The 20,096-nt window shown below is 42.0% G+C and overlaps 1 protein-coding gene across 9 annotated transcripts in view; it reads right to left on the bottom strand.

Moving 5' to 3' along the window:
• Positions 1–20,096, bottom strand: part of LOC126536493 (uncharacterized) — a 53,666-nt gene that overhangs the window by 26,393 nt on the left and 7,177 nt on the right. For 3 of the 9 annotated variants that reach the window (XM_072287886.1, XM_055074050.2, XM_055074051.2), the window contains exons 3-5: positions 11,811–11,862; positions 10,804–10,928; positions 6,513–6,579 (exon numbers count right to left, since the gene is read on the bottom strand). In XM_072287886.1, coding sequence (XP_072143987.1) covers positions 6,513–6,579; positions 10,804–10,928; positions 11,811–11,862 — 244 coding nt within the window. Of the gene's footprint in view, positions 1–3,597; positions 3,840–6,474; positions 6,580–10,803; positions 10,929–11,810; positions 13,202–20,096 lie in introns of those variants that run through there. The other 6 variants (XR_011893877.1, XR_011893878.1, XR_007600667.3 and 3 more) reach the window with 4 other exon arrangements.

Raw genomic sequence — 20,096 nt, 5'->3', positions numbered from 1 at the left:
TGTACACTGGTGATATCATTCCATTGCTACTGTCCTCATCGCTATATGCCCTGCATATCCTGTCTGTATTGTCACCACGGAGTTATAATAGGTCACATAATACAGCTCTTATCACATTTGTCTTGTGGGGATGCGCGACTGTCACACGTCCCCTGATATGTTGTTTTTCCCGCATAGCTTCCGTCTCCTGCATTGCGGCTTCGCCGCGGGCCCCAGGCCACGCGAGAGATGGCGCGAGTGTTGCGCTGCTAACGCCGCCTCATGGCAGGGTTACTTGGGGGCGCAAGGGAGAACATGTTTCCTCTTTGGTTCGGGATGGCAAGCAGCACGGACGTGCCGCCCGTGCGCCGATCCATGCTTCTGCGAGATCGTCTCGTGAGGCCTTGTGCGAAAGAGCCACCGTTCGCGTGACCGTACGCGTGAACGACCAGGCATTGGGATCCAGCAAGGGGCGAACATATTCGCTCGCTATCCGGTCGCGGTGAGTCGGACTTCCACGATTTGTCGCACGCCCATCGGCATGTTTTGTGGATAGCAACTCGGCTAGCAGGCATTGATCTATGAAAGGTGCAATAAATGCCCTTGTGATTGTCGTTCCTTTGACCCAAGGTACGGGATGAGAATCCCCACAGTCTAGAGTGCAGAAACAGTGCATTGCACTGTGTATTAGTGCCTTCTGTCAGAGGTACAGCTGTCTCGAGGCTGTTTGGCATCCTGAACTGTTTGCCAATTAGGCGAATCACTGATTACTGCTACAGTCAAAAGTGCTTTTTCTTGGTGGCGGTGGGTGGTTCCCTGAGGACTGCAAAAACAAAACATTTAGAAAATCAGGCAGTCCAAAAAAAAAATTAATGCATGCCTTTTACTGCCATTTAAAGGGAGGTGCTAGTTTAAAACATAACAAGAACCTAGAACTATGAAACCCCAGCTGTTTACATACTCTTATGGTAATTTCAAATACTATATAAATCAGTTTTATAGCAAGTTGCATAGGTTGTGTTCTGTACAATGACAATGTGTAAAACGTAGGCATTATTGCCCCCATTTTTTTTATCTCTAAACTTCCATAATTGCAGACCAGTGATGGCGCATAATCCTCCAAATCAACTGTAGAATACTGAAATATGTTACCGAAATCGTTATTCACTGTTGTTTTAAAAAGTGCATATAAGTGTTAAATTAGAACCTGTGAAACCATTTCAAAATGTTTAGACAACCAGTAAGTGTTACTCAAGATTTTATCTTAAGTATATAAGTGATGTTCAAGATCAACCCCTCAGTGGTGGTCAAGACAGTTTAGGGTTTCAAGCACAAAGTTGACATTCTGGAGCAGTTTAGGAGCAGAAATTTTTTTTCTACTTCATGTTCCAAAAGTCTTCTTGGAACACTTGGAGTAGTACAGAAGTAATCTAGCCATTTGGTGGAGCTTATTATTACTGTGCAGTCAGTAAGCGCTGCTCAAGAGTGAAGCAAGACACAAAGCCAACAGCAACCAATTAAGCTTGCCTTCCCAAGGACGGTATACCACGCACATCATGTTGCAAACATTTTTGTTTGGGTAGGCAAGGAACTTAATTTGTACCCGCCCTAGTTGCTTAGTGGCTGTGGTGTTGGGCTGCTAAGCACAAGGTCGCAGGATCGAATCTCGGCCAGAGCTGCCGCATTTCAATGGGGGCAAAAGGCGAAAACACCTGTGCACTTAAATTTACTGTAGGTGCACGTTAAAAAACCCCAGTTGGTACAAATTTCCGGAGTCCCACACTACGGCATGCCTCATAATCAGAAAGTGGTTTTGGCACGTAAGACCCCATAATTAAATTTTTCTTAATTTTGTAGACCAACCACAACACTTATCAGGCTTCTTGGCGCTTGTGCTGTAACAGAAGAGAGTAGGTATGTGTGTAAATAAAAAAATGTAAATCATGCCATCTTACAATGGCCCCTTTTCACTGCTGGTATGCTCCACCACGATACATTGCATAAGCCTCTTCCCGTAGCAAGCTATATTGCAGCAAAGTTGACGCTCGAAAACCGGCATTATACAACACTTTCTACAATGGTTGTGCCTTCCGCACTTTGAAGGCAAAGCATTTCAGCATCCGAAATTTCAGCTGTGCTTATAATTAATTGCCTCTGTGAGGTACGTGGCAGTGTTGCAAGGATACCCGAATTCTCATGCATGTCCGAAAAATAGTTTGTTGGGTGTATTTCTGCTTGGTAATGAAGACGGCTACGACAGTGCACATTAGTGACACAACAGAGGCCAAATGCTCAGATTCCTTTCAAGTTGAGTGCTGTGTGCTTTTATGACTTCGGTGAAGTTAGCATCTGAATTTGCCATACACACACCTGCAATTATCTATTTATTAAACTCACGCACACATAATATAACTATAATGAGAAATGCATAGTGTTTTAGCTGTTCCCTGCAGAATGTTTTCTGACAACTGCTTTGATGATGGATGGATGAATAAATTTCTTGACGTCCGTCGGTACGTGCGATTAGCGCGCAGTGGGCCACTCCCACGTCGAGACAGAGAGGCCATGCCCCTCCACCGCGTCGCGGGCCCGATGGACAGCCCAGAGCTGTGCTTCAAGGTCCGAGCTGTGTGGAGCTCGGTCCCACTCTTCCTTGGTGGTCCTGGCACCAGGGGGCAAGCCCAGAGCATGTGATCAAGGCTAGCTGTATCCTTACAGTAGTGACACGCATTGTGAGGGTGCACGTCCGGAAAGATTTTGTGCAGGAAGGCCGGGCATGCGTAGGTGCCTGTCTGAAGCCACCTGTACGTGACTTCTTGTGCTTTATTGGGTGCTTTGTGCGGTAGCAGCATGGTTCTCTTGACTAACTTGTAATGCTGGGTGAGATCGTTGTGACGAGGAGATCGCACTCGCTTGCCCATCCTGCCGAGAGGGAGTCCGGGCTCACACGGTGAGTTAGATCTTGTGCAGTCTCGTGTGCTGTCTCGTTGAGGTCACTTTTTAAGAACAATATTTGATCACGAATATACTCTTAATGCTTCACACACAAAACAATTTGTTACCTTGTTGTGTCCATGAAAGGGTTGTATTCAGAATAATTTTTTGGCAGCCTTGTTGACAGTTTGACAGCATCAATCAGTGAATCCTTAACAGGCACTCTGCAACACTTTTTCAAGAAGGAAAGCCAACCTACTGAGTCTCCAACACATGCGATTTTACATTTTGTCACAACCTTAATGTAGCTGGCACATCTGGGTTCAAGCTTATATAGTGCTAACTTAGGCAAGTTGGCACATGTTGCAGCACTTCATTTGTCTCCTATGTGTTGTAATGCTATGTTATTTATTCAAGCTCATACTTCTGAGCAGCAAGCAAAATGCAGTTGACTTCATTCCGTTAATTCGACTCTGACGGGACTGACGAAACAGATTGAATTATCTGGTGGGTCAAATTTAAGAAGATGCAGAAGAAATGCCAACACACGACTGATTTATTTGCCATGGTTTACGTACAGATTCTAACATGCCCCAGAGTGAAACACACGCCCGCTGTCTCTGCGTCCGAAGTGTAAACTAGCATAGAAAGGACAAAAGCCCCTAAAATGAAAGAGAAATCAAATGCGCACACAATTTTTATTAAAAAAAGAAATGGACAGGGGTCCAATGTGTTGCACATTGCAACCAATTTTCAAAAGTGAGCTTCGCCGCAATACCCATCGGTTATGCGGTAAAGCATAAAAAAATCGCCAAGGAAGTTTTGTTAAGATGGCACATTAGAAATGGGTGAATACCACAATCAGACGTTTTGATCTGTGATTATTGCTTGGAGCTCCTCCTGGGCAGGCAGAAAATAGGCATTTCCTGCAGGAGATAAAGTCTGTTTCACACATCTACTGTCCTCTAAGGTATGTCACCAAAGGGGTCGCTTATTGGGTTCACTGTAGGGGTCAGCATGCATGCTGACTGCTCAAGTTGGAATTGTTGGGTGAAGGCCTATTTTAGTATCAAAATAACCGAAGTTTGGACCTATAGAAATGCACGTGTGTCGGCTGGGACTTTCAGACTGGATCAAATTTATAGGAGTCTACTGTTCTGCAGCCACTGAGCACTGCAGCATGCCAATATACTGCTATGTGTAGTAGGAGATACATTCTTGCTGCAAACTCCACTGCCATATGGTACAGTTGACTTCTGTTAATTCGACTCCGAGTAATTCAATCCTGGCCAAAGGTCTTGGCCGGCAGTCATACATTTCTACGGTCCCGAATCTCTTATTTTGATTGTAAAATTGGCCTTCACAGGATAACTTGAACTTGGAACAGTGACTCGCTGTTGACCCCTGTGGTGAACCCAATAGCGACTCCTTTAGTGGCAGCACGTCTAGCTCGACGATGCTTAGGAAACAATGTATGCATTCAACACGTGTGATCGCGTGTCGACAACTCCCATTTATGCTTGCCATAGGAAACTTTTGAAGCAAGAACCATATATCACAAAGTTTAATTACGGTATTTACCCGATTCTGATGTGTGCCTCATAAGTTAGCACTAGTAGAATGCAATAGTTGTACACTTTTCTTTTCAGTGACTATGGTGTTGGGCTGATGAGCACGAGGATGGGGATCGAATCCCGGCCACGGCGGCCGCATTTCGATGGGGGCGAAATGCGAAAACACCCGTGTACTTAGATTTAGGTGCACGTTAAAGAACCCTAGGTGGTCGAAATTTCCAGAGTCCTCCACTACGGCGTGCCTCATAATCAGAAAGTGGTTTTGGCAAGTAAAACCCCATAATTTAATTTTTTTCTTTCAATGACAGTGGTAAGCTCCCAGCCATGATTTGGTAATGCCTGACATATGCATTCCACCCCATTTTTATTCTTAGGTAAATTGCCTTTTCATGATCAGGGTCCCTTACGAGCAACTGACTTACTCCTGTACAGACTCTAGAGGCTGACTGGCGATGTGAATTCTTCAACATTGTCTTCTGCATATTAATCTTCAAACCCACTCTAACACTTTTTTGGTTAAGGTCCTCAATCACTAGTAATTTGTCCCCACTGTTGCCGAGATATTCACCATTGATCCGCACTCCGAATGTGCTGCAACTGCAGATTTGATATGGCATTAATCAAAGCCAACACCGCCGTGTTATCTCACCACCTTGAACTGACACTCACACGCAGATCCACTGGCCACTGTAATCACCATGGCGGGAACGCTAGGCCTAGGTATGCTATTACGGTTCTTGACATTCGGTGCTGTCTTTTTCATTGAAAGAATTCACCGCTGTCAGCAAAGGTACCCACTCTGCCTCTGCAATCCTCGTAAAGCACGGGGCGCGTTGCATATTGCTAGTCCTCGAAAGGCAGCTTTGCCTCAGCACAGTGATGCTACGCGGTGAAGTGTATGGGACGCAGCACATATATTGTTAGACTCACGTGCACTTGCCGTCTCCTGTCAGACTGCAAGCACCTATATGCCTAATAAGTGTACTGGCAGACCTTCAGAGCTTTTACGGACGTGCCTGTAGCGATTTGGGCCCTTAAGGGCAGTAAAAGACATGCATTCATTTTTTTTTTCGGACATTGTAGCGGCCCTTAGGGAGTCTGAAAAATCGGACTGTACAACTGACCAAAAGGATGCTTCATCCATGGGGCGAACACGCAGCGTAACAAGGACAAGAATAGGAAGGACCATTGCATCGAGGAATGATCTGGAAAGGAACTGTGCCGCCGCCTCTTTGAAGGAGCTTGCGCTCAAAAAGCAAAGTGTTGGCTGACGCTAAGATGCAGGTTACCCACATCCAAACCAAAATAAATCTCTTAAAGCAATGAAATGCAACACTGAGGCATTATGGGCAGGCTGAGAGTATGTCAAGACAGTTGAGGTTGACTTTCCAGTTGCTTGGAGAATCTCATATGTGACAAAGTTCGGGCATGATACCAATGAGCTTGCTATCAGTTGATACAAATAGCTATTTGCTTTTGTATGCATCTCTTTTTATTCGCATTTTAAAATGTTTGACTCTATTTGCCGTGAGCTAGACCACTTTTTTTACAGTGAAGCTGTCTATGGTGAGGATCTGGCAGATCGCATTTGCGCATAGACCAACAATTTTTCATACGGTGGGCCGATCCCGAAGAAAGTGCAATACCAGGCCAACCCGAGGCAGAAGTGAAGCAAGCATTAAGCACTCCCCATATGTGGGCTGATCCCGAAGGTCGTGAAATGCCAGTCAAACCTGCGGCGGAGATGAAGCAGGCTTTAAGCACTCCCCCACACATGGGCCAATCCCATAGGTAGTGCAATACCAGGCCGACCCGCGGTAGAGGTGCAGTTCACCATTAAGGGGCCCACGTACGCAGCTTTGCTGGTCATCCTTCACAGAGTAAAAGGGCACCGAGTTTCTTTCGAAGATATTTTAGTAGCTGTGCATTTTACAAACCCCTCTTTTCAGTTTTCTATCTTGAATAAAATAAACACTACTCCTTACTGTTCAAACTGGATTGTTTTTATTTTTTTAACATGCTTACCAGAGAGTGACAGCATCAGGTGACATGGTGTCAGCCCATCTTGACATAAAACAAAGTTCTGTGAAACCTGAAAAAATCAGGGAATTTGAAAATGTCAACTTGGTAGACACGTTGTTCTTCTAAGCATGCAGTATGGCACATAAGCCTGGAGGTTAACGAAGAATCTCGAGAACATGTTCAGGGCCGTACAAAGAGCAATGCAATGATAAATGACAATGAGACAGGAAGAGAGCAGTGTGGATAGTCGATATTCTAGTAGACATTAAGAGGAAAAAATGAAGCTGGGCAGGCCATGTAATGCATAGGGTAGATAACCAGTGGACCATTAGAGTTGCAGAATGGGTGCCAAGGGAAGGGAAGTTCTGTCAAGGATGACAGAAAACTAGGTGAGATGAAATTTGAAAGCACAAGTTCGCATCAGCTAGTGCAAGACAATGATAATTGGAGATTGCAGGGAGGCACCTTCATTCTGCATTGAACTTTAAAATAGGATGATGATGAATGCGTGCAACTCTTTAAAAAGAAATTTGGGCCGGAAATAGCTTGCACAGTTCACCAAGACACGAAACCAAATTCGTATGCTTTGCCACTAACACAGATGTATTCCAGCGAAGCTAACTTATGAAAAGCGGCCACCATTGTGCAACCATCTATTTCGTTGTTGGAACAGCTTGCGAAACATAGCATGATATGTTGGAAGGAGCTCTGTAACTTTTTTTCTTTATAGCCGGCTATAATATGCACATGCTGAATTTTTTATAATTAATGCTATGTGATGTGCAAATTAAGCAGTAATTTTATGCAGTATTAAAACGTACCTTAGTGTAATAGTACAATGAGAGACGTAATCAAGAATTTGTATGTATGCACATCTGAGTTCGCATGCAATGCGTGCTGTCATCCTTGAGTGCGCACAGACGTGAAACTGGTGCACTGGTCTTAGTGCAGCTTGGTAGCTCATAGTTTGTGAGGGGATTCGTAATGGCAGTGCTCCACCACGCTACAATGCAGCAGTCAACGCTGAAGAGAGGAAATGCTAATCTTACCAACGCTACACATGCTCAACAGGCCAATGAGAGTGCTGACAGGTGAGCTTGAAGCTCGCCAGATCCATCTCACAATTTGTGTGTCGTACATGACAGCATAATCAACATTTAATCTACGATTTATTTCAACTACCATGTACGTCGACCTTGCTTCTTTAGTGTTGATACTTCGTTGGCCCCCCTCCCCTTCTCTCTTCAAGGATACTTCTGACAGTGAAAAATAACACTGAATGTCCACATGAACAGGAACTGGCATAAGATGCAACCATTTGTGACCTTTTTAACAGAAGCTTGTATTGCCTCACTGGTGTCGGTGTTACCACGCGAAAAAACCCAAGCTGCGCAAAAATAGAAATTGCTTATCAGGCTGCGGATTCGAACCACCGACCTCTGGGTTGCGAGATCACCATGCTAACCGATTCAGCCACTGTCAGTTCATCAAACGCTGCCTTTAAGGTGGGTAAGTAGAAGCAGCGCAAGGCATGAGCCAATCACGGGCGTCCCCTTCCTCCAGAGGAGGGAAAGGGTGTGTTCGCTCGCCTGACACCCGCAGTTTCCCACACCAGTTCAGGCCCAGCAGTCAGATGGGGAGGCTGCGTTTGGTCTGTTCTGCTGAAGAGCAGGCTGTGTTGAAGGAATGGCAGTGGGAGCAGGCCACGTGTTGTGCCTTTGGCCAAAGAACAGGCAGTGTTTGATTGATGCCACCGGGAACTTGAGAAAGGGGTCGACGTTGACGTGCCGCCCTCGCCGTGAGGCGTTACAAAGAGCCGCAGATCCCAAGTTTCGCTTGCACCCCACTTCGCAGCAGTGGAAGGGCAGTAACTTTTTGGCCTCCATCCTTGTGTCATAGTCCAAGCATGCTCTTGCTAAATAGAATCATTCTTGGCAACTAAAGCTTAGTGTTTAGGTGCAATTAAAGCTCGTCATTGGAACAGTCTCCAGTACTTCAGGATTTCACAATAAGTAGAATACCATTTTGTTGGCAAGTACCACGGCAGAGATAGTGACCTATAGGTAGATACTGAAAGAGCCAGTATAGTAAGAATTTCATTTAAAGTTGGAGGAATGGTACAACTCTTGGCATTCTGGGGAGTTAAAAAGAGTGGAATTAAGAGATCTCAACTTTGTCAAGCAGGAATGAAATGGAGGGCCTGCCCCATTCTGCAACTTTACTGTGGACCAGTGTATGCCAACATGGCAAGTAAGAAAAAAAATTGGGTATTTCACGGTGCGTGTAGATCCATAGACTTTTGTTCCCAGTGGTATCTTTTGATGACATGCCCAGGCTTTTTTTTTTCTCGTCACTTGTTACACTTTAATGCAATAAAATCTACTTAAACCTCTTGTGGTTGCAAGATCCGCAGGCGAGCTCGTTCCCTCAATCGGCTGCCATCACCCAGTCTCTACTCGTCACATAACCATATCTTGTGAACATTATATACATTTTTTTTTTGCCTCTTAGAATTTCGGGTGATATCCTGAGTGATGAAAACAAGCACTACATAAAATCAGCAACATCTATCACTACGACAGATTCATAACAATAGTGCAGCCACTACATTGTTTTAGCTTTCCATACTAAATAAACTCACTGTGTCTGCGTTCAGTGTGGGCAGAGGTAAGCTTGCACACGTAAGTTTTTGGTAACATTCATAACAAAGCAAACAAGCTTTCAGGACTATAAACCTTTGAGTCACATCAGCTATGTGGGAGAAAAATATACATTCAAAAAACAGGAAAAAAAAGGCACACTGTTATGTGCCACTAATCCTTTCTTAAAAGAAAGCTGCAAGAATTTTAGGCGGTTTTGATAGAATTATAGCATGGCACAAAACTGATGGTGCTGTGCATTTGGTCACCGCAAGCAGCTGTACATTGTTAACCTCTCTGGTCAATCATGTCTGCTGCAGAAGCATCCCTAGGATGTCTCCAAATTTCAAGATACTTGATTTAGTGCAGTATCACTCTTTGTTGGCCTTTTTATCAGACTGACGCAGAAGTGGGAGCACTGTACACTGTTCACATTTTCTTTGTGCGCAAAAGATAAATATGCGTTGCATTCACCACTAAGAGAATGTATTTAATGCTGTTCTTAAGTTTACAGCCTTACAGCACATGACACAGATATTCATGACAAATCTGTGCATGTCATACAGACAGCTGAAATGTCAAATGAAACGCCACTTTCCTCCCTCTCGAGAAAGTTCCACACCCAGCCAGAGTCAAGACAACACAAACAAACAGTGCGACTCAAAACACTAGCTTTAAAGGTGTTGCTCGCCATGACGCATTACTTCGGTAAATCGCCCAATTCAGAATGCACAATGCCACTGTGGAAAATGTGCCACGCAACAAAAATGGATAAGAAAAAAAAAAAAAGCGGGTGGTGCTAGTCACGTGAACCCGATGTGGTTCTTCGGCTCAAGTATGTGACAAGGCGAGGAAGGAACGTCGCTTGCGGATGCTACTCAAGGCAGAGGGAGAGTGTGTCTCTGTTGGCAGTCACGCTCACCTCATGGTGGTGTGGTAAGAGGGCATTCAATTTCTTCTGTCTCCTCTAATAATAAACCAGTTTAAAAGATTATTTCGGTAAAGCAATGCCAGAAGTCTGAAGTCATTACTCCAAACATTCATCATGGATATGAAGTCCAATGCATGTGGAACTGTCGAAAGTGGTTCACTCATATTCTTCTCATCTACTTTCAAGAAATTTCACACTAAATTGATCTAGACCTCTGCATTGTCACAAACAGCAGGAAGCAACCTTGAAGCCTGTTTTGAATTCCTCATTAATGCATGAAAATCCAGGATGCAGCAGCCAAGTAACAGTCTACTACACATAACTCCATCTTCACCTCTGTGTTCAGGCAATGAAATACAGTTTTTACCATAGCGAACATGAGATGTTCACTTGTTGGAGATGCAGCTCTTAGCCTGTCTACGTATGACTGTGACATTTAAAGAAGATGCCAGTTATTTAAAACTATAATATTAAAAAAACGTCTTTCATGTTCGTAACATGCCTGGAGGCAATAATAACCAGCTTGAAAAGTAATTATGTCCCATGGCTGTATTCGGGTCTCAAGAAGCTTTAAATTGCAGTGTAAACTAAAACTTGCTAGGGGGCCTGATGTAAGGCCCTCAAAAAACAGGCTAAACGGGGCTAAATGTTTCTTCAATAGGATAGAAAGTGCGTTGGAAAGTTAACGCCAAATATAAATGAAAATATATTAATTCAGACTTACCACCAGACTTTCACAATTCGAGTCTTGTTCTCCAAGGTGCATTGCCATTCCGACTTGTCCAGCTAGTGAGAAATGCAGTTCGTATTGCCTCCGCCAATGTGTTGCACATGCACAAGTGATGAACTCTACAAAATGAGAGCAGCATTGAAGATAAACTGAGCAGCTGAAAGTGCACGCACTGTTGCTTCTACGCACAATATGGAAACTAAACAGCAGAGGTAAATTTCGTTAATAGAATTGCGTAATACTTCATTCCCGTTCATATTGAAACATAAGTCGACTCTGAATATAAGACAACCCCCTACTTAAAGACATCACATTACAGTCCCCTTTATAATTGAAAACTACATGTTCTATAAAAAAAATTGGGCACTGAAAGCACCATGCCCCGCTTTGCTTCAGTTGTTTCGCTTAAATCTTTTGTGTACCCAGTAGAAGTTCTAGATTCTAAGCTTTTGTTTTAAATGTAACAAACCTCGTCAAATTTGGTGCAGTGGTTGCCGAGAAAAACGAATACTGCGTTTACATGTATTTAGATTGGAACACCCGAGCTAAAGCTTTCTCTTAAACGCGCCCGCCACGCGGAGGCTGGAGGCACCGCCAAATTATACTAAACAAAGAAACGTTGCGTACACTTAGTACACGTACAAATTTCCTCTTTATAGCGACAATGTAGGGGACTGCGGCTTGCACTGGCAGCCGGCTTTACCTATGCGCCGCCAGTCTGGTTCCTCAGACGTGTAACGATTGCGACAGTGTACGCGGCGGAAAAAGCACCTGGGACTCCTGCAAGACCAGACAAAACCTTGCCTCTGTGCATTATCTAACTCCTTCTCATTACCGTTAAACAAAACTCGAGAACGCAGTCAAGAATTTCGTATTGAGCTGAGAGTACGCTGCACAAGGTCTACTGAAAGACGGAACTTTTAACGACAGCTTGTAGGCTAACTTCAAGATGTATCGATAAGTAACTGTTCAATAACTGTAGAATAAATACGTCCACTTGCCTGTCTGTTCACGCCAATACCGCAAGCTCTTTTCAGTAGCACGAGACGGCCGCTGAAAAGCGTCGAGACATTTCATTCGGCGAAATTAACCGCTTGCATTTCCAATGCAACGAAAAATCAAGTGAACGATTAGAGTGTATTAACGATTTCGACGATGCAGTCGGCCATTTTGGGAAGCTTTAGGCATGGATCGGCTTGGCTATAGATGCGCACAATCTTTGGAAGCGACTTTTTTTTTGTCGCCAGACGAAAATCACTGTGTTAAACTTTTTTTTTTTTTTACAGAGAAGATATGTTTATACCAAGGGTATGGTGGCTAGCATACACTCTTAAGCATAATTACACCCTTTTGCCACACAACGATAATCGTCATCTGCTTGTCCGCATTTCCTTTCTTTAACGCGGCGAGCCCGGTACTTTCCAGTAACGAACGGCATGCGCGTTATCATTCCCGACAGGAAAGTAACAGGCAATGCTATCATGCTGATAACGCGTGTGCCGTTCGTTACTGTAAACGCCGCCAGAAGTGGGGAGCAATTCCGTGTGTCTTGAATGACGCTTGTACAGTTATCAGTCAAACCGCCTAATGTTGCCACTTCTCTGTTGTGCTTATGTGGGCTTTTTTCTAACCTTCACGGTGGGTGCAGCATGTCTAGAGCCGCAGCGTCCTGCGCTCTATGCGGTTGCACGGGACTGGCGGCCACGCATCGTTACACAACCTCCCAAATAACAATAAGAGTCAGTTTTGGCACTTGGTAGAGCAGTAAACGAGGGATCCAAAAGAAATGTGGTTGTTCCGCAAATATATATTTCTCTATAATTCTTCTAGAGGTAATTCAAAAAACGAAACTATAGTCGGATGCAACTTAAGTATGCAGCGAAGCCCCGCCCACGGCCTTATAACCGCCAGCCACTGTTCCTCTGCGAGGCTGCAAATAATTCATACTTCAAACTTTTCCTGTTAGGCAAATAAGGTGGTAATCACAAAAATAATATTATTAGCGCATAATTTTATACATTTTCCCTCGCCTATTAAAGTATAATAGGCGAGTATAAGTACAAATCTATCGTCCTCTACTGCGTCACAAACTACGTGCCCACTAAAACCAAGTGGCCGCCAAAAAATAATCCCTGGATAACCCAAGAAGTAATTCAGGCAAAGCGCCGTCTGAAAAGACTGCGTAGAACAATAAAAATTAAAGGAGGAGACGAATCCAGGGTGACGAAACTTCCTAATGCCATCGCGGAATTCAAGCTTGCAGCCAAATGAGCAAAAAAATATTATTTTAATGTAAAGTTACCGAGCTTTCTTACTAATAATCCCGGAAGGTTCTGGAGGCACTTTCGCACCAATGATGGAGAAGCGTCCCACTTAAGCCCAGAGGAAGAAACTGCGAAAGCCAACGCATATAACATTTTTTTTCAATCAGTATTTACTACAGACAATAACATTATTCCCCCCATTCTAACGAGACAGGGCGTAAGCATTGGCGAATTACACATTACGGACGCTGGCATACTTAATCTTCTGCTTAATCTTGACCCTAAAAAAGGCAGCGGTCCTGACAACATACCTAACGACTTTCTGAAAAGGTATGCGGAATGGTGCAGTAGATACCTCGGCATAATTTTTCGTAAATCACTCACGACTTCACAGCTACCGAACGACTGGAAAATTGCAAAGATAATACCTATCCATAAATCAGGCGACACAACAGAAATTTCAAATTTTAGACCCATTTCATTAACTAGTACATCCTGTAAGCTTCTAGAGCACATAATCTTAAAGCACATAACGTTTTTTCTAGAGAGCATTGGCTTCTTGTCTCCCTACCAACATGGTTTTCGCAGTGGTTTATCAACAATAACCCAACTAACAGAACGAATCCACGATCTTGCATATACTATCAATCACCGCGGCCAGACTGACATGATTTTACTTGATCCATCTAAGGCATTTGATTGTGTATGCCATAACAAATTAATCGCTAAAGTTGAAAGTGTTGTTGGGAAAGGGCTCCTTTCAGCCTGGATAAGAATTTCTAGCCAATCGTTCACAATTTGTAACCTACGAAAAAATGCCACCTAACACTGTCACCGTTACTTCCAAAGTTCCCCAAGGCTCAGTTCTTGGGCCTTACTCTTCTTAATAATCTATATTAATGACATCACAGCTAACATTGGTTGTAATATAAAACTGTTCGCTGACGACTGCGTTATCTATAGTGAAATCACTAATTATAACGATAACATCGCACTTAATACATCCCTCAACACTCTAGCTATTTGGTGCTCTAATTGGCAGATGTCAATTAACGTAAAAAAGTCTGTGGTCATGACCGTAACAAGGAAAACAAGACCATCTAACTTTACATGTGAGATTAACGGCATACCACTAACTAAAGTTGAACAACATAAATACCTGGGAGTTACATTAACCTCAGACCTCAGGTGGGATAAACACATTTCGAATATCACGGAAGGAGCATTACGCAAACTATTCTTCCTCAAAAGAAGCCTTGAGCTCTCTACAACATCAACGAAGCTACTGGCCTACACAATGTTCGTTAGGCCGGTTCTCGAATATGCAAATACAGTCTGGTTTCCTCATACAACAACTAACATAACAAAATTAGAGGCAGTACAAAGAAAGGCTATAAGGTTCATTCACAACAAATATATACGCACTGACTCACCGACTAATCTTCTAACGCAGTCTGGATTGCAAATGCTATCTACCAGGGCAAAACACGCTCGCCTGAAGTTCTTGTTTCAGCTTCTAAAAAATAACTATAAGATAGATGTGTCCAGGTACATTTCATTTTCTGAGGCTCGAAAAACACGTAACAAACATGCGCACACTTTAACAGAATACACATGCAACAATGACACGTTTAAGTATTCATTCTTCCCCCTTACAATTGCTGAATGGAACTGACTTGATCCTGCTATAACCGCCATCGAATCGTTGTCCGAATTTACTTCACAAGTGGAAGCTGCAGTGCGTAAATTAAACAATTTATCATCGCACGTGTCATCGTCAGAAATTTCGCATTGTGTTGCTTTCGACTTCCCACTTTTCTTTTTCCATTTTTGTTTGATTGTCGTTATGTGGACATATGGTACACTGTGTTCCCAAAATAAATTTTCATTACTGTACTACTGCTAAGATAATTGTTATAACTGCCATTTGCTGCTGATTGCTTGCCTAGATTGTTCTTTCTTTTTCCATTCGTGTCTTCTCGCTCTCAAAGTGTATGCTTTAAAGCGTATCCCTTCACACAACTTTAAAATTTCTTCACGCGTTAAGTGTTATCTTTCAGTTCGCTCCTATTTTATGTATAAGCTAGTTAATTACGTGTTCTTAACTGCCAGAATCATGTTAATTAACTGTCATGTGAAAACTTGCATTTTTGTTTCTAAACTCAGCTTCTTTCTTATATTACCATCCTCGGGCAATTGTTTTCTTTTTTCTTCCTTTTTGCAATTAACTGTTCTGCCTAAATGCATATTCATATACATGTCTACTGTATCGCCCAACTGCCACGCTCTCAAATGAGAGTAGCAGTATTGTAAATAAAATAAATAAATAAAATAATGGCGAAAGTCGAATTCTTTATTCAACTGAAAATTATAAAATGCTTGCTTTGCTGCAACTATTTGTTTTCAAGTTTCAGTGCAGTTGGCAGTGAAGTTTCATGAGTAAAACTGGTTCAGCAGTGAAATGAACTGTACCGCAGACTTTTGAAGAGTGAAATGCTCAGACTCCATACACTTTGTCCATGTCTGTTGCACACCTCATTGCTTCTGCCGATAAACGGCTCTTCAAGAACAGCAGACTCTCCGGATCTATCAAGTACGACGCATTGTTGAAAAGGCCACATGACGATGATTTTGTTTGCTTTTGTGATTGGCTGGCTAAGTAACACAACCCCGCGCGGTTCATGTGCCATGGTTGCTATGTATTCTACTATAGAAATCTTTAATTTACATTTTCACTTGTTTACTTGTTCTTGGCAGTGTTCTTCCTGCGGTTCTTTCCAGTGTGAGTCCATTTGATGGGGTTCCTTGTTTGCCATGTAAAGGAGAGGTGCATCTCACAGGCCTACCTGTGAGATGCACCTTATTTCATTTCTCTTTTCGGGTTTATGTGTCTTTATGGTGAATGGTCGGCATTATTCATATTTGTATAATAAAGGTACCCTTCCCCTAATTTGCATAGGAAGGAGACCTATGGTTGCCCCCCCCCAAAAAGTTACTGCATACGCGCCTGCTCTGTTGCCATTGATGAAATGACACAGAGGAATGCATAGAGCAAACTTTAGAGTCTGAAGGCTCGCATCGATGTCACTGGTTGTCCTTTCCCATTATGCACCATTAAAAGCACTCATTGGGGTTAAAACAATGTCTGACTAGTTGCTAACATATTTCATAGTTTCCTTCCAGTGCAGACCCTCACTCCAGGATGCTGCAGGTCACACTGAACATTAATTTCGAAGTTTCAGTGCACTTCCTGAACCGCTCCCACTGCCAGATCCATCCACAGTAATTTTGGGTAGTTATTCCCGTAAAATTTCCGGGTTCCTTGCCTGGGCACTCAACCTCAGTACACTGTAGCTACTAGTATAGGTGAGAAAATTATGCTGTATAAACAGAATGAAAGGCAATTTCCTAAACATGCAAAAGCATGCAAGTTCCTTTAACGCGCAAAGAGCATGGATAGCAGGCATATTTCTAATTTAGTGTGTTCACTGGGTGAAAGCTTACATTTACATATATGGAAGCATAGAACAAATGTTTCAAAGCATTAATTACATCCTTGAGCTTAATAATTAACATTAAAAAATTCTGTATAATTTGGGCAATTTAATCTTACACATAAAACCAATTCATTCAGTTTTGCAGACACTAAGTGGGCTCACAAGTTTTACTGTGCCTTTTGGAAGGATGACAGAGGAACAATTTCTGCTGCAAAATGTTTTCCAGTAAAACATCCAATTGGGAAGAAAAGCATTCTAAAAACAATACAGGGTTTTCAACTTACTTATCCCAAATGAATTATGCAGTAATTTTTTACCAGTGTCTTTTATAGTTCTTTCAACAAAGAAATTATTGCCATGTGATGCTTTGTGCACTACACACAAAATTCAGTGAATGACAATGTCATTCATGCTTAAAATAAAGAAACACTGCTTCCCAAGTGTTGCTAGCGGCTACTTCCTAATATAGGTTATAGGCACTCAAAGTTCAAAATTCTCAAGTGGAAATGAGAGTGAAGAAAGGCAAATAAGGAGGTTAAAGTGAAAACACTGTATTAGGCACACCTGCAACTAATAGAGAAGAAAACTCAACTAACAACTCCATGGAGGTAATAGCAGAAGTGACAAAGTATGGAAAAAAATAAACGAAGCACTAAATCGTTCAGTCGATACACAAACAGATACGTTGAACATTGATTGCGCTTTTGTAGGTGGTACAGAACTTGCAGACCGTTTTAACAATTTTTTTGTTAAAGTAGGATGCATAGATCACGACATTCAAGATACAATGCATGCCGCTTCATTAAGAGAATCTTTATTCCTAAAGATTACTAGCATCCCTGAGGTGATTACAACATTTTCATCCTTGAAAAATAGCCATAGTCGAGACGTAGATGATTTAGAAATTAGGCCAATTAAGTACGTCATAGACTTACTTGCACCTGCAGTAATGCACATTTTTTATATTTTCTTGTCAACCGGAGTTTTCCCGCATAATATGCAGGTAGCGAGAGTAATAGTTCACAAAGGAGGTGACAAAAATAATATGGGCAATTATTGGCCAGTATCTATACTTCCTGTGCTATCAAAGGGACTCAAAAAAATTGTTAACTTTTGTATTAATAAATTTTCGCAAAAACATAGCCTGCTAACCGACTGTCAACACGGGTTTAAGAAAAAGCGGTCTATGGAAACTGCTTTAAGTATACAGAAGGAGCTTATTCTAGAGAACACTGACAAAAAATTTCTGACTTTAGGGTTATACTTAGACTTCAGCAAAGCCTTTGATAGGGTCAACCAGAAATTGCTGCTGATAAAGCTGGAAAAATATGGCTTCCGAGGAATAACACTTGAACTTATCTGATCTTATTTAGAAAGCCGACATCAGTTTGCTGAAATTAATGAGAACAGATCGCAGATAAAATCTTTGACAGCGAGTGTGCCCCAAGGTAGCATTCTTGGCCCGATACTTTTCCGGTATTACATTAATGATATTGTACAAGTGAGCGATATGTGTAAATTTGTCACGTATGCAGATGATTGCTCTGTTTTCTTTACAGGTAAAGATTTAAAAGAAATAACGCCTATAGCAAGCTCCGTTTGTTATGGACTTCGAGCATGGTCTAAGGCAAACGGCCTCATCCTCAATGAAACCAAAACAAAGTGCGTTATTTTTCATGCTCTGGGAAGTTCTACTACATTGCCAGATAATATTGTGTGGGGTCTGTATAAAATTAACCTTACGTCATCCATAAAAACCCTAGGCATAATACTCGCTAAGCATATGTCCTGGAATGAACACGTTAGTCATGTTTGCTCAAAGGTACGAAAAGTTGTTGGTGTGTTAAATTGCAATTGAAGTGCATTACATTTTCAAGTTAAGTGTCTCATTTATCATGCTCTTCTCCATTCACACCTCAGTTACTGTTCACTTATATAGGGTAACACTACAGCGCAAAATATTCAAATGCTGGAAATACTTCAAAAGAAAGCAATTCGGGCGATAGCGAACGTTTCTTTTTTCGAGCATACGCAAGAGCTTTTCCAACAAAACAGAATAATCAGAGCCCGTGACATATATAAATTCAAAACATTACTAAGCTATAGAAATGCTATGCTGGGAAAACTCGATTCATTCCTAGCCCCGGCAACTCTACAACAAAATAGAAGTGCATATTCATATCGTCACCAGGCACCATGGCAGATCCCTTTCTCACATACTAATTATGGCTGCCAATGCCTTAAACATACACTACCGTCCCTACTTAACTATTTTAACCAACAACATGTTGATGTGTTATCTCTAAACAAAACTAAAATATTGGATTTGTTCTTATAGATGTGTATTGTTAACTGCTCCAACAGTTCCGCAGAACTTATCATATATTCTCGTTTTGTTTATACATTCACACTTGTAACTACTATTCCTAGAATCCGGGTTTCCGCTGCAGTGATTGTGCCCGAACCACGTGGCAGGGTTTCGTGTTGTAAACTGGATGCTGCAAAGGGCGTCTTCGCGTTTGTTAAAATTCAAGGATGTGATGACGCCCTGGGCTACGTTGCCGTGATGTCTGTCGCGAAAACAGCAGCCTATATGCAGATTTTCTTTTTTTATGTTTTTTAACATAGATGCACATATATATTTGCAAGTATGTAAAATAATTTCTGAAAAAAAGAATGTTTCCTGATGGTAACTTAACTTGTGTTTATTGTAAACTTCTGTGAAATTTGTTATATTTATATATGTATGTGTGTATATGTATATATATGTATACATATATTGCGTTTGCATTCTTATTTATTTATTTATTTTACAATACTGCAGGCCATCGTCGGGCCCATGCAGAGTGGTTACAACATGGAATACAGTACAAAAAAAGAATAAAGTGAAACTAGTGTATCCAAAACAAAGAGCATTAGCACACACAAAAAAGAACACACTCAATAAATATATACACTGTTTAAATGAGCCGTCCGGGAAGCAGGAGAAACAGCGTTTACCATAAGAATGCATCTACAGAGGCTGCATATGAAATACAGGTAATATCACCATTCGAATTCCAGATTCTCAATACTGTCAATAATTGCGTTGGCAGATGGGCAATTTACGGCTCTAGAGGGTAGTGTGTTCCAATGGGAAATGGCGTGTGGGAATAAAGAGTACTTGTGAGTGTTATTATGGCTGGGATGGTGTCGTATTGATTTATTATGGTTGGTTCGGGCAGAAAGTCTGAATGGCGCTTGAATGTATGTTGCTTGTGGTATTCGATAGGAGCCGTGATAAAGTAAGTATAGAAATTTTAATCTGGAAATCATTCTATGTTGAGCCAGTGATTTAATGTTAGCCTTGACGCGCAGGTTCGTAATGCTCGTTTGACGTGAATATTGTGAATATATAAATCTCAATGCTAAGTTCTGTATGCGTTCTAGTTTCTCGGTTAAATACTTTTGGTGCGGGGCCCAAATAATGTCAGCATACTCTAAAGAGGGTCTAATGAGGGTTTTGTATGCATTTAATTTAACACTA

This window comes from Dermacentor andersoni, chromosome 4 (genome assembly GCF_023375885.2).
Source record: "Dermacentor andersoni chromosome 4, qqDerAnde1_hic_scaffold, whole genome shotgun sequence".
Lineage (NCBI taxonomy): Eukaryota > Metazoa > Arthropoda > Arachnida > Ixodida > Ixodidae > Dermacentor > Dermacentor andersoni.
The sequence above is the reverse complement of the archived record's forward strand: the minus strand, read 5'-3'. Positions and strand labels throughout refer to the sequence as shown.